Below are 13,421 nucleotides of genomic sequence, written 5' to 3' on the forward strand. Positions count from 1 at the left end.
AGGAATATGGCAAAAATATCAGCATACACAGGGTTAAATTTCTCAGTTAAGACATTCTCTCTCTGATACCTCTATGTGTGTGTGTAAAATATACAAATGTATATGCATATATACAGAGAGAGACTTCTGTATTTGTCTACAGAAAATTCCCTCTTCCTCCTCCCCCCATCCTCCAGATAATTTGTCGAGCTAACTGAACAATCTATATAGTTCCTTTTAGACGCTCAGGAAACAATACAGTCAGTCCCAAACCAAGAGCATGCAAAAAATTGGTTATATTCCATTTTTCAGTAGCTAATTCAGATACATTTTATTGAGTGAGCAGGAAAGAATCTTTGGAATTTGTGGAATACAATAATTGAAAGGTTTAAGTGGGGAAAAGATTTAGCTCAGCTTAATGTTTCTAGGATGTCAGTTCTTTGGTTATGCTTCTGCTTTTAATCTTGTTTCTCTGCTTTGGGGGGAGCAGGAAGGAAAGGAAGGGTCAGCTGCTCACGCAGCCAAGCCCGGGAAGGAGCCGTGCCGGAGCTCTGTTTTCCCTAAGAGCGTGATTAGTGCAGTTCTGATGGCTTAGCTGAGCTGCTCCCTACCTTGGGGAGGAAATCTCAGGTTCCCTGTGATAACATCATCCCTTCTTACAACGTCATCTCTCATGTCGATATATAGACGCGGTCGTTTGGTTGGGTTTTTTTAACAGAGAGAGCAAATAAGTATATGGGTTGATAATAAAATCCTTTTACGTGGGATATTCTCTTTGGATAGCTGAGAGAAATGTGTGTGGTGTGTGCCTGGTACAACGGCGAAAAGAGAGAGAGTGGATGAGCTCTGCTAAGAGCTCCCTGCTCTTAATCCTGGGCCACGTCAGGAGCATTCGAAAGCAGTTTATCTTCATATGTCGTCTCATATATAAGAAACAACACTAAACCCACCAAAACTCATTTCATATGTAGCTTTTTCCACAGCCTTCAGATCAAAGTTATTTTCTTCAGGCTGGACTAAATTATACGCAGGTCCCAGGAGTGAAGGACACTGAATTAATGCACTATGTCACCCAGTCCTGACTATAGAATATTTTTATCCAAGTGTGAGACGCCACATCTCTTTACTATTTCATTAAAAATTAATGTGCAGATTGCCAAAAAGCAAAATGCATAAATAACATAAACAAATTTTGCGAAAGCTTTGTATGCTGTGGAGTTACCTTAAGAAGGATTTTTTTTCCTGAGTATCAGATTACTTCTATATATACACCTAATCAGTGTTTGTTCTCATTTAGCTAATTAGCAGAGGTACCCTAATCTCAGTAAAGCAACTGTTCATACCTTTGCTATGTTGGTAGGTTTTGGAATAAGCACTTTAAAAGGAAAGCAGTATTCCTGGTTACAGGCTAGAGTATTGTGTTATTGGCCCATATAAATTTGCTTTTTCACTCTTGTTAATGTATTGGGTCAAACCTGACTACAGTTATTTGAAACTTGCTGAAATTGATCTTTGCCTTCATATTTGTAAGGCGAATAGGGCTGGTTAGATAAATCTCTGGAATTAACATTCTCTTGCTATGTATAAATCTATAAAATACATATGTACATGTATATATATTTTTAAAGCACGATGGCTGAAAAATATATTGAAAAATACAATGTAATGGAATTTATACAGAGTGCTGTTGCTGTTAATTGGAGGAAAGTGTCTTTTAAGTAACTCTTGCTATATAACTTGGTCTTATGTTTTAGAGCAAGATTATTTTCTAACATTTTGGAACAGCATGATAGAAAAAGTAATTCAGCATCACTTAAATCTCTATTTATCGTGCACCCACTTTGTTCAAATAAAGAATGTCCCTTTATGGCAGTTTTAACCCCATTTATCCTCATGCACAAGTACTCACCTGTTATTTACTCACATAAGAGAAGGTCGATACTGCAGAACAAGGGGAGTGCTCTGTTGTGACATAAAACATACATATTCATTAGCTTTGCTGTCCCTATGGACACAAGTGGTATGTCCTGATGATCTTCGTTTGGCAAAAGGAAGTGAGCTTAAGAAGGAAATTGTCTTAATGGATTTAAGACACATGAAAAAATGATTCTAAAAATGCTTTATTTACGGTGAGGAACCAAGCAATGATTCCAAATGTGAATGAAAAAGATTCCTGTAAAAGGAAAAAATTTGCTGAATCATGATTGGCAACAGAAATGGAAAAATAATAGAATCCAATATTTGAAAATTATAATTTTCAGATTTTTTTTCTTTTTTTTTTTTTTCCTGGAAGAGTTTAGGTCAGAATGTCAATGTTCCGTGTGAGGCTCCCTACTGCTGAAAATTCACCCCTTTTGCCTCTCACTTACTTTGTTAAAAACAAGTTCAGTGTTCTGTGTTTCACCTGCTGCAGTTGATTACATGGGAAACACGATAAAGCAGCGAGTGTATTTTATCTGCTCTGCTTTTAAGGATTTGTGTTATGGTCTTTCAAGGTAAATGTGCCTCAAACTCCACTACTGGAAGAGAAACCAAGGAAAAGGCTACTTCTGATATTTTGTTGCTTGAAAAGAGAGTGCGTATTTTGCTGCACTTCTAAAAGCTTCAGTTAGGTTTATTGGAGACTTGAAGTTAGCACTTCAGTGGAAGCAGAATCATGCCCCAGGTCTAAACTATTTTGCATTTGCAAATATGCATAAATACTTGTGCCAAGTGGCCAAATTCTATATTCATTTACCATATGAATACTTTAATTCTCAACATCACTAGAGCTATCCTGCAGTAGTTACATTGATTCCCATGTTTATATAGGCATAAATTGCAGATTATGTGGTATAGTAAATCTTTTAAAAATATATTATAGCTATAAGCATGTGTTCAGTGGACTACAAAAAGTGACTCTGTTTTATAAGTTATGCTTACTTTTGTTTACAGTTACTGTTCTTCTGAGCATTCTCTCTATTACGGTTTTATTCATTTGACATCAACAAAATACACTAGGTCCTTTAAAGGCATGGTACTGCTCAGAGGTACTTGACAGAAGCAGCTTAAAAAAGTAAGGCCTGGGAAGAGGAACCATCATAATAAGCTAAAAGAAAACTCATTGCAATTATTGTCTTCTTTAGTGTGTTTTCTAGTTGATTTAGAAAAGCATTACGAGCAAATGAGTAGAGTGAGGGCAGACTGATATCACAAAATATTTTCAAGATCAACGAATCACAAACATGACCAGTTCTCTGTGCAGAGGGATGCTGACACGCGCACATGGTGTTACTTACAGCGCGCAATGATGGCGCACCGGTGTGACTGCGCTGCCAGGATGGAGCCCTGGGCTGAGGATATCTTTGTGTTAAGGACTGCTGCCGCAGAGCAAGCGAGACGCGTGGTGTGCAGCGCCCAGGAGCTCCCGCGCAGTGTGCCTGAGCCATGGCCCCGTCCCTCTCCTCCACCTCCGTGGGCTGCTGCTCGGCTGCCCTGCGGATCCAGCCTGCTTCTGCTGGCAAAACATGACCGTGTCGTCTCCGGACCTAGTTTTCCTTTGCTTGCTTGACTATTATTTCTCCTTATTCCTGTTTCATAAGGCCTTTGAAGCTGACAGATGCGCTAAAGGCCGTTTAGCCAGAAACGTCTTTGTGACTATCAAAGGCGCTGCTTTATGTAAATGCCAGGGAGGGGGCTTGGAGGGAGAGAACTCATTTGCTGGAAACGTGTTGCAGTTTGCTGTTGTGAGGTGTGAAAGCGTGATTTTAAAGGAATAATCATTTGACAGTATTTAAATTAGATAATTGGGATGTATTAGTTTGAGATTCCATGTCTGGAACTTCATTTTTAAGCAGGCCAAGCTCTCCTAAAATATGTTGCCTTTTTTTTACTGCTTTTATCTTTAAGTGCTGTTGACATATATGTGATCCTCAATATTACTCGTGATTTAAGTGTTTTGTTTTAAAGATTGAAATGTTTCGCTGTCCCTGCTAGATAGGAATTATACCGTAAACACCCTGCCAACAGCTTGCTCCCACTGATGCGCGTGGTATGCATAGGCTATATACAATAAAAAGAAGAACAGACCCCTACCAAGAAAACACTGAGAGCACTTTCCAGGCCTGTTTTCATGAGTTTGTGCTGCCACTTACTGAAAAAAGCTTCCAAAGTTGGGCCGGTATGACTGGGCAGCTCAGTTGGAGGCTCTTCCTCCCACTGAATCCTTTGACGTCAAAGGAGTTCCTCATGGACTGGAGCAGAGGTCTTTACTGAGTAATTAGAAAATAAATGTGGGAATCATTTTCTTTCCTTTTTTTTTTTCTCCCCCCTGCAAAACATAATTAGTTCAATCCACTCTTCAAAATCCCTCCTGTTTCCAATTAAGAGAGATCAGTTGCACTATCTTCAAACAGCTGAAATTATGCTTATTAATAAAAAATGGAGTGTAAAAGAAATGTTTTATCTTGAATTAATTTTTATTATTATGGGACATATGACAATATACAGTCTTACAGAATATTATCAGATTTAGTACAAACCCAGGGAGTTGTGTGTCCTATATCTGAAACAGTGGTTACGGCATGACTCATTTACTTAGCTCTGTCCCATGCTTGAGAGGATTTTAAAATTTGGAGTTAAGGTCTGATCCTCGAGGTACTAACACCTTCAGCTCTCACTGAAGTACGAGGTTTGAGGAGTCCTGGCACATTCTCAGTGAAGTGCCTGTTTAAGTCGATAATTGTTTTGGCAGAGCTGATGTCTGCATGTCCACAAGAAGCAATCCCTTGGCTAAAATCATTGTGATCTGTTGTGTAAATACTCAGTGTCTTGAAGAATTGGAGATAGGGCTGAAAGTAACAGTTGGGTGGGCAGAGGCAGCTTTTGGAGACTTTGGCTAAATGTGTAAGCAATCCAAAGTGATGAAGTTCATCTGCACTTGCAAGTCTAGAGGGAAGAGGGTTGATGTTGCTCAGAGCTGTGGTTTTAGAGTTGTTTCCTACCTTGTAACAGCGTGCTTTTACGAGTCTGTTATGGACAGTTATCAGAAGCATCTCATTTACTTGTTCGCCCCTGGTATAGTCTACCCCTTTCCAACAGCACATTAAGCAGTTGCTCAGATCATGTTTAACCACATGCCTAAAGTTAAGAACCTGCTTGAGCTACTGATGTTTACAAACAAACCTGCAGACCTGTGCTAGATAGGACCTAAGGCACTGCAGGGAGTGGGAATGGAGAGACCAGAACAGAAGAAGGATTATTTCCTTTTGCCTCAGGTGTGCTGAAGGATCAGTTGGAGGCCCCTAATCCAAACTGAAACTTCAGTAGCTGGTTGAGAAGGTTGGTGTGCTGCCCTGTTTCTAGTTCCTTATGCACAGTAGCTCTGTGTCATTTAGGCCTCTGCCCGTGTCTTCAGAAAATCACAGTTGCATATGATTTAATTTCAGCTTGATTATTTTATTAGAGGTGTGAATAGATGAGAGGTTTACTAAAGTCCCGGTGCCCTTTGTCAAAAGCAGAACGTTGCTAGCCAAGCTGGTTAGTTGGAAGGTGACTGTCATCTCTTAGACTTGTCTGCAGGACACTGTAAATCCTTTGTTGTGTTTTCATCCAGTGTGATCCTAACGAATATTTCTGGACTTTTTTGTGCCTGTTTTCAACAGAAACCCTTCAATTTAAATTGAAAGGAAAGGCTAGTTATTTATTTTTATCTTTTGTAACAGGTACAATCCTGTAAGGTACTGAGCAATTTGATCAGATACTGAGGGCACCGGTGGAGAAGGGTTCTTTGTATGCACAAACTGACTCAATCTCCCAGCAGGATCAGGCCGCTACTGGACATCCAGGACGTGCAGAACGTCGCTTGTTCCTTTTTGCATTCAGATCAATATGTTATTTTTTCATAACTCTGGCATTCTTTCTTTTTTTTATTTCCTTGTGTTTATTTTAATTCATAAATCAAAATATGGAAGTGGATTTCTGCCATATGGAATTATTGTATGTGAAACTGATGAAGTATTATGTATTAGATTTTACATTTTCAGGCTAAGTGCACAAAATTAGAAGGGAAAAAAATAATGGTCAAACACTTGGTTCAAAGTAATTGAATAATGAAATTGTTGACTATAATTACTTTAAATGTAATTCAGATAGATCCAACTGAAAGAATTATGGAGGAAGGATGTATAGCAGTGCCATCAGAACAAGAAAAAATAGATACTGCTAAAAAAGCTTACACTGCCTCTCCTATATGATGTATTAAATTTATCTTAAAAGCAATTCTCTGATAAGTACATACCTGTTCTTAAAGAACAGAATCCTTTCCTTTTGCCTTTTACAGCCCATACCAGCACAGTTTACACAATTCAAAAATGTCGATAGCTCAGACAATTGTTAAGTTAGCAAAGATTTTTTTGAAAAATACATTCAGGCTTGCATTACTTCTGGATTTTCAGTAAGTTGTTAAGCAAATACAATATCTGCAGGACCGTGGTTTATGTCAGAGTTTAAATTATGCTAAAAAAAAAAAAATGCAACCTCTAAATATGCCCTTATTTACCTGATTTTAGATGTTTATATCAGTATTTGGATTCCTACCAAAAGAAATGCAGGAAGGTATATCAACTGAAGCAAAAAGCAACTAATAAAATACAATTTAAAATACGGGGAGGAAGTGACTGCAAACATCAAGCAATTAAGGGGGGAAAAAAGTGTTTGCATAATTTAAAGAAACTAAAGCTGCTTCTTTATTTTTCCTCCCAAATCAGACATTTGACTCTTGTCAAACAATTATTGAACTATTAACAAACAGAGTCAAACCTGCCGAAAGTTTGCTGCTTTTTTGATTAATATCAAATTGAGGAAATGCTCTTTGTGCCCCCCAGTCCACACCATTCCAGTGGACTCCATGTAAATACAGATTTCTTCACTGCATACTAATGCAAAAAATATGCTTACGGTTAACTATTAACCTATGCTTCCAAATAACACTAATGATTGCAATGTGCTGGAATAAATGCTTATGTTTCATGGGATGAGAACAGTCCTGTTCTCTTAAGCTGATCTAATCAAAGCCTAATCCTGCCTTTACAGCCTTTGTTAAATGCATTGGTATTTAATATGCATCAATAAATAAACTTTCAATTATTGTGCAGCGAGCATATCCAAAGATAGCATGACAACGTGAAACCACTGGTCTATCTAGCAATTATTCCAAATAAAAAACATGGATGATATGAATTCTCCTCTCCTCTTATAGTTGATAATTCAGCTTTTCTCACATTCTTTTGCAGCCTCATAATAAGGAAAATAAATTAATCTAGACAAATAAAATTCAAATAATTGAATTTTTACACCATCTAAATACACGTCCCCACTGTGAATAACGATATAATTTATTTTATTTTAAAAGCACATGATCCATTCTAAATAAAAAAGTGATGACATTTTTAAAGTATTTGCGAAAGATATTTTGAAAAGCTTGCTAAGTGAGTAGTGTATGATATGTGTTGTTGTGCTCTGACCCAGAGTATTCTTTTATCTCTTTGAATTGAATAGTCTTCCTTTTACAAGCCATTAAAGAAAATGTGCCAAAAGCATATTCATTAACTACAGTACAAGTACCAGCTCAGCCAGATTCTTGGCTCCATCCATGCCTATTTTACTTTCTTTTTGATAAGTTTCACTGCTGCTTTAGTTCATTCTTTGCCAAGTCTTTCTCATGGCATCCGTTGATTAGTATCTAGTGAAGCATCAATCTACTCAAGTTCTTCTGCATGTCTGTAACAGAAGCTTTCAGTGTTTTGGTAACCTTGTAAGCCCATTATCACTGAACATGGACAGATTTTGGTTGGTTGGTTTGATGCTTTTTTTTTCAATAGGGGTAATGATCTTGTATGTCTGTTAGGCAGTTCTACATTACAGAAACATTAATATTCTTTCTTTTTAAAAAAGCTTAAAGTAAATCCCATGACACTAGAAGAATTTTAGATGCTGATACATGCAATTGGCTCTTGGTGATTTGCTCTTCAGATTTCAGGCTGAATTTATCAAATTATGGTTTCTGAAAAGCTTCTGATAGTTTCTCATTAAAATTGCATTTTTTTTCATATAAGCATGATTTCTATAATTTCACCCAATTTCATGATACATTTAGCCCCTCTGAGAGGCAGCTGTTGAAACATCAGAAATAATTAGCAAAAAAGATTATATTAACGCTAAATGAAAGAAATAAATCTGCCAAACCTCAGTCTCAAAGCTGCATTTGTCAAAAGCACTTCTCTGAATTAACTTTTATAGGATAACTGTAAAATTGTTAACAGACATTTTTCTCAAGTTGTCAAAGTGTTTGAAAAATGAGAGGGAAAGAGAACGCTCAGGAAAAATAAAATATCCACAAGTAATCAATGGCATGCTCATGTGGACTGAGATTTGCAGTACTTTACTAATAAAATATAAGGCTCAATTACAGGTACTTTGCAGTTTTCAGGCTAAATTTAAATGATTTGGTGATTTGCAAATACATGAATCCAAAAATAAAAATGAAGAATCCAAATGCAAATGAGTGCAACTGCAATAAAATATAATTGCAAATGAATCTGTTGCTTTATTCATTTATTGTGTAATTACTGCAATCCTTCCCACCTTGTTTTCAGTATTTCTTAATCATTAAGTCGGAAGCATGACAGCAGTGCCAGCCCTGGCATGATTCTCTTTGACTAAAACCTTGTAAATTAACACAATTAGCACAGCATCATCCTGCTAATTAACTTCCAGTGTCTGGTGCAGTGGTTTTGCAAACAAGGAAGAGGGAGTCAGAAGGGAATAAACATGCCATTCTGTTACCAAACTGTGTGCTGTGTGGGGTTTAGCTCAGCGAGGCTAAGCTGGCCATGTCAGATGCCAGAGTCAGGCAATGAAGAGCTAAAGGGGTTGGGGAGAAAAACAGGAGGGGGTAGAAGCTGTCAAAATAGGCTGCAGTAATTCAGAGGGGAGCTGGTGCCACAGATGCTTCATTTCGACTCGGCCTCCTCCTTATCAGGGGATCTGTGCCAGAGGGCACAAGACTGTTTGCAAAAATCACTTTTGGTAATACGAGAGAGATTAAGGAGGTCTATTTGATACAGCTGTACGAAAATCAGCAATGTGTCTGCCATGCATAGGTACGAGTTGGAGGGGGTTATCTTGACGCTGGTAAATTGCTCTTACTGCACGCGGTGGATTATGAGGAGGGGGGATAACTCCCATCACATTATGTACAAGATTAATTGCTTTAAAACGACATTTGCATTTTTCCTTTTTCCTTTTTTTTATTGATAGGGTTGGAGGTTTTTTTATAGCCAGCAGTGGAAGCCACTGAACTTTTAGGGGCTTGGCTTCATTTCTTTTTCCTTTTTTTCATCTTTTTTTTTTTTTTTTTAAACCCTCTTTCTTTGTACCCTGGAGGCTGTGAGGCAGAGGCGGGAGGGGGGGAAGAGAGAGCAAGCAAGGAGACCGACAGACAAGTCATGCTTGTTTTTTTTTCCAGAGCCTCAACAACAGAACTGAGAGGCAGAAAGGAGCCAGTTGTAATTCATACCGAGTTGTAGGCTTTGTGTGATGAAAGCGACGGAGCGCTGCCTGGGAGATTGCTTTGCTGCACTCCACGAAGCAGATTTGAAACTGTCGTGGACCACTTTAGATGAGAGTTGGATTATGGAATGACCTGCTATGTCTGTGTCATATTGTTCTGCGCAGGGTGCATTATACTGTGCTAACTAGGTGTTCAGTACCAAATAAGAGAGGTATCCTAGATGTGATCTGTCAGCTGTGTCTCATATTTTTATATTGGTTAAAATATAAAACTGAAACGGTGATGAGAGAGGACAGAGCAGTTGGATGCCTTGTATGTTAACAATAAATCTGCACTCAGAGTATTTAAAATGTACTGAGTCTTATTTAATTACTTTGAGGAATCTGGTATTGCCTATATTTTTTAAAACCAACAAATAACCCACTACTGAATCAACAAAACATGTGGCTCCAAGTGTACGTGCCTACAATAACCCAAGCAGTTTATGCTGCTTCATAAGGGCATCGCGTTTCCTTTCCTTACGGATTTGCGATGTTAAGCGCAGTGTTCCAGAGAGCTGAAGAAGTTCACAGATGGCGTGTTTGAGAACTCATTTAAAAGCCTCCGAAAAAGGCCGAGCTTGCTGTTAACTTTGTTTTTTCCTGCCGCCCTAGGCTTGAAGATGCAGTGGACGCCGGAGCATGCCCAGTGGCCAGAACAGCACTTTGATATCACTTCGACTACCCGGTCCCCTGCCCACAAGGTGGAAGCCTACCGGGGGCACCTGCAGCGTACTTACCAGTACGCCTGGGCCAACGACGACATCTCGGCGCTGACTGCCTCCAATCTTCTGAAAAAGTATGCAGAAAAATACTCCGGTATCTTGGAAGGCCCGGCTGAGCGGCCCATTCTCAGCAATTACTCCGAAGCTCCCTCGGGGCTGGTGAACGGGCGGAAGAACGAAAGCGAGCCCTGGCAGCCGTCGCTGAACTCGGAGAGCGTGTATCCCATGAACTGCGTCCCCGACGTTATTGCCGCCAGCAAAGCTGGGGTAAGTGCAGCCCTCCCTCCCGCAGACGTCTCGGCCAGCATCGGGAGCTCTCCTGGGGTGGCCAGTAACCTGGCCGAACCCAGTTACTCCAGCAGCACCTGCGGAAGTCACACCGTTCCCAGTCTTCATTCAGGGCTCCCATCTCAGGAATATGCCACAGGATACAACGGCTCATACTTGCATACCAGTTACAGCGGCCAGCCAGCACCTGCACTTCCATCCCCTCATCCGTCCCCCCTGCATAGCTCGGGACTTTTACAGCCCCCGCCGCCGCCGCCGCCACCAGCCCTTGTTCCCGGCTACAACGGGACCTCCAACCTCTCCAGTTACAGCTACCCTTCCGCCAGTTATCCTCCTCAAACCGCTGTTGGCCCTGGGTACAGCCCTGGGGGCGCCCCGCCGCCCTCAGCATACCTGCCTTCAGGAATCCCTGCTCCGACCCCTCTGCCCCCAACCACAGTCCCCAGCTACTCCTACCAGGGCCACGGTCTGACGCCCATTGCGCCATCTGCCCTGACAAACAGTTCCGCCAGCTCTCTCAAAAGGAAAGCTTTCTACATGGCAGGGCAAGGAGAAATGGACTCCAGTTATGGAAATTACAGCTATGGCCAACAGAGATCTACACAGAGTCCCATGTATCGAATGCCCGACAACAGCATTTCAAATGCAAACAGGGGGAATGGTTTTGACAGAAGTGCTGAAACATCATCCTTAGCATTTAAGCCAACAAAGCAGCTAATGTCCTCTGAACAGCAAAGGAAATTCAGCAGCCAGTCCAGTAGGGCTCTAACACCCCCATCCTATAGTACTGCTAAAAACTCACTGGGTTCGAGATCGAGTGACTCGTTTGGGAAGTACTCCTCCCCAGTAATGAACGAGCACGGTGAGGAGCACCGGCAGCTACTTCCTCACCCAATGCAAGGTCCGGGACTTCGTGCAGCTACCTCATCCAACCACTCTGTGGACGAGCAACTGAAGAATACTGACACACACCTCATTGACCTCGTTACCAATGAGATTATCAACCAAGGACCTCCCGTGGACTGGAGCGACATCGCTGGCCTGGATCTAGTAAAGGCGGTCATTAAGGAGGAGGTTTTATGGCCAGTATTGAGGTCAGATGCGTTCAATGGACTGACTGCTCTGCCTCGGAGCATCCTTTTATTTGGACCTCGGGGAACAGGCAAAACATTAATGGGCAGATGTATAGCTAGTCAGCTGGGGGCCACATTTTTCAAAATCACTGGCTCTGGCCTTGTCACAAAGTGGTTAGGGGAAGGAGAAAAAATTGTCCATGCCTCCTTCCTTGTGGCACGGTGTCGCCAACCCTCAGTGATTTTTGTTAGTGACATTGATATGCTCCTTTCCTCTCAAGTGGGTGAAGAACACAGTCCAGTAAGTCGGATGAGAACCGAGTTCCTTATGCAGCTGGACACTGTACTGACTTCTGCTGAGGACCAAATAGTAGTAATTTGCGCCACGAGTAAACCGGAAGAAATTGATGAATCTCTTCGAAGGTACTTCATGAAACGACTTTTAATCCCACTTCCTGACAGCACAGCGAGGCACCAGATAATAGTACAACTGCTCTCACAGCACAATTACTGTCTCAATGACAAGGAGGTTGCACTGCTTGTCCAGCGCACAGAAGGCTTTTCTGGACTAGACGTGGCTCACTTGTGTCAGGAAGCCGTGGTGGGCCCGCTCCACGCCATGCCAGCCACAGACCTTTCAGCCATTATGCCCAGCCAGTTGAGGCCAGTTACATATCAAGACTTTGAAAACGCTTTCTGCAAGATACAGCCTAGCATATCTCAAAAAGAGCTTGATACATATGTTGAATGGAACAAAATGTTTGGTTGCAGTCAGTGACACTGGTTAAAAAAAAGAAACGTAATGAATGTTGGCACACACAGAACCTGCTACATAGGGTAGAGAACCCTTTTCAGTAGTGTTAAAATCGCAAAGGGTACTGGGAAGACTACAATTTACCTTGCCTCTAAAGAGCCAGGGTAGACTTGAAGGAAAAGTGCATCAAACAAGAGCTGCTGATCTGAAAAAGCCACACATGACAGAAAGCGCGTGTTGATGCTCAGTTCTGTTCAAGCTAGACAATACTCACCAAGGAGCAAGGTGCAAGTGGGTTGATTTCAGAAGGACATGAACCCTGTGTGTTGATTCCATTCTGCTGTTCTTGAGATTTAGTTGCTGTCAAGTGCCTGAAGTGGTGCTTTATTTTTTGTTTGCCTCACAATTACATTGGTGGCATGTGCTAATATAAAGAGCTTTAACTTCAAACATTATTGGACTAAAGAGATGAACGGTTGTGTTGCGACAGAGAACCAGATTTTTGCTATTCTAAGAGCAACAGTATTCCTCAATCCTGTCTGTTCTGCGGTGTTAAACTAAGAACAGGTAAAACAGGGTAATGGTAATCTGGACCTTAATTTCTGCAGTTCATTTCTTTTAATGTTCTGTCTGCAAAAACTCAGGAAAGTGATTGTGATTTGTACAGTACCTCAAAGGAATGTGTTGAAAGCACTATGTACTGCTGAGAGTTATAGGCTAGGCTTCAATGTTACTTTATATTAAATATGTATGTTTACCTCAACGATTGGAAAATGGCAAGGAAAATTACTTTGAATGTATCCAGGAGAAAACTAAAGTGTGATATGACTGAAGCTTTACAGTTTTTAAAAATAGAAACGGAAGGATTTCCCAGTGTTCAGAAACGATTCTTTTGCCAATTTGTCAGATCAAACCAGAGCAGGTTTTTCCTGTTGGTGAACTGTAAGAGTTTTCAGCATATCGCTCCTTGATAATTACGTGATACAGTCTTTAGAAGGTGCATAGATGAAAAAA

The 13,421-nt window shown here is 40.7% G+C and overlaps 1 protein-coding gene across 2 annotated transcripts in view; it reads left to right on the forward strand.

Moving 5' to 3' along the window:
• Positions 1 to 12,431, forward strand: part of FIGN (fidgetin, microtubule severing factor) — a 97,129-nt gene extending 84,698 nt beyond the window's left edge. The window contains exons 1-2 of one of the 2 annotated variants that reach the window (XM_009980799.2): positions 9,638 to 9,740; positions 10,183 to 12,431. In XM_009980799.2, coding sequence (XP_009979101.2) covers positions 9,638 to 9,740; positions 10,183 to 12,431 — 2,352 coding nt within the window. Of the gene's footprint in view, positions 1 to 9,637; positions 9,741 to 10,182 lie in introns of those variants that run through there. The other variant, XM_086615830.1, reaches the window with a different exon arrangement.
• Positions 12,432 to 13,421: the final 990 nt, after the last annotated feature.

This window comes from Tauraco erythrolophus, chromosome 8, assembly GCF_009769465.1.
Source record: "Tauraco erythrolophus isolate bTauEry1 chromosome 8, bTauEry1.pri, whole genome shotgun sequence".
NCBI classification, from domain to species: Eukaryota; Metazoa; Chordata; class Aves; order Musophagiformes; family Musophagidae; genus Tauraco; species Tauraco erythrolophus.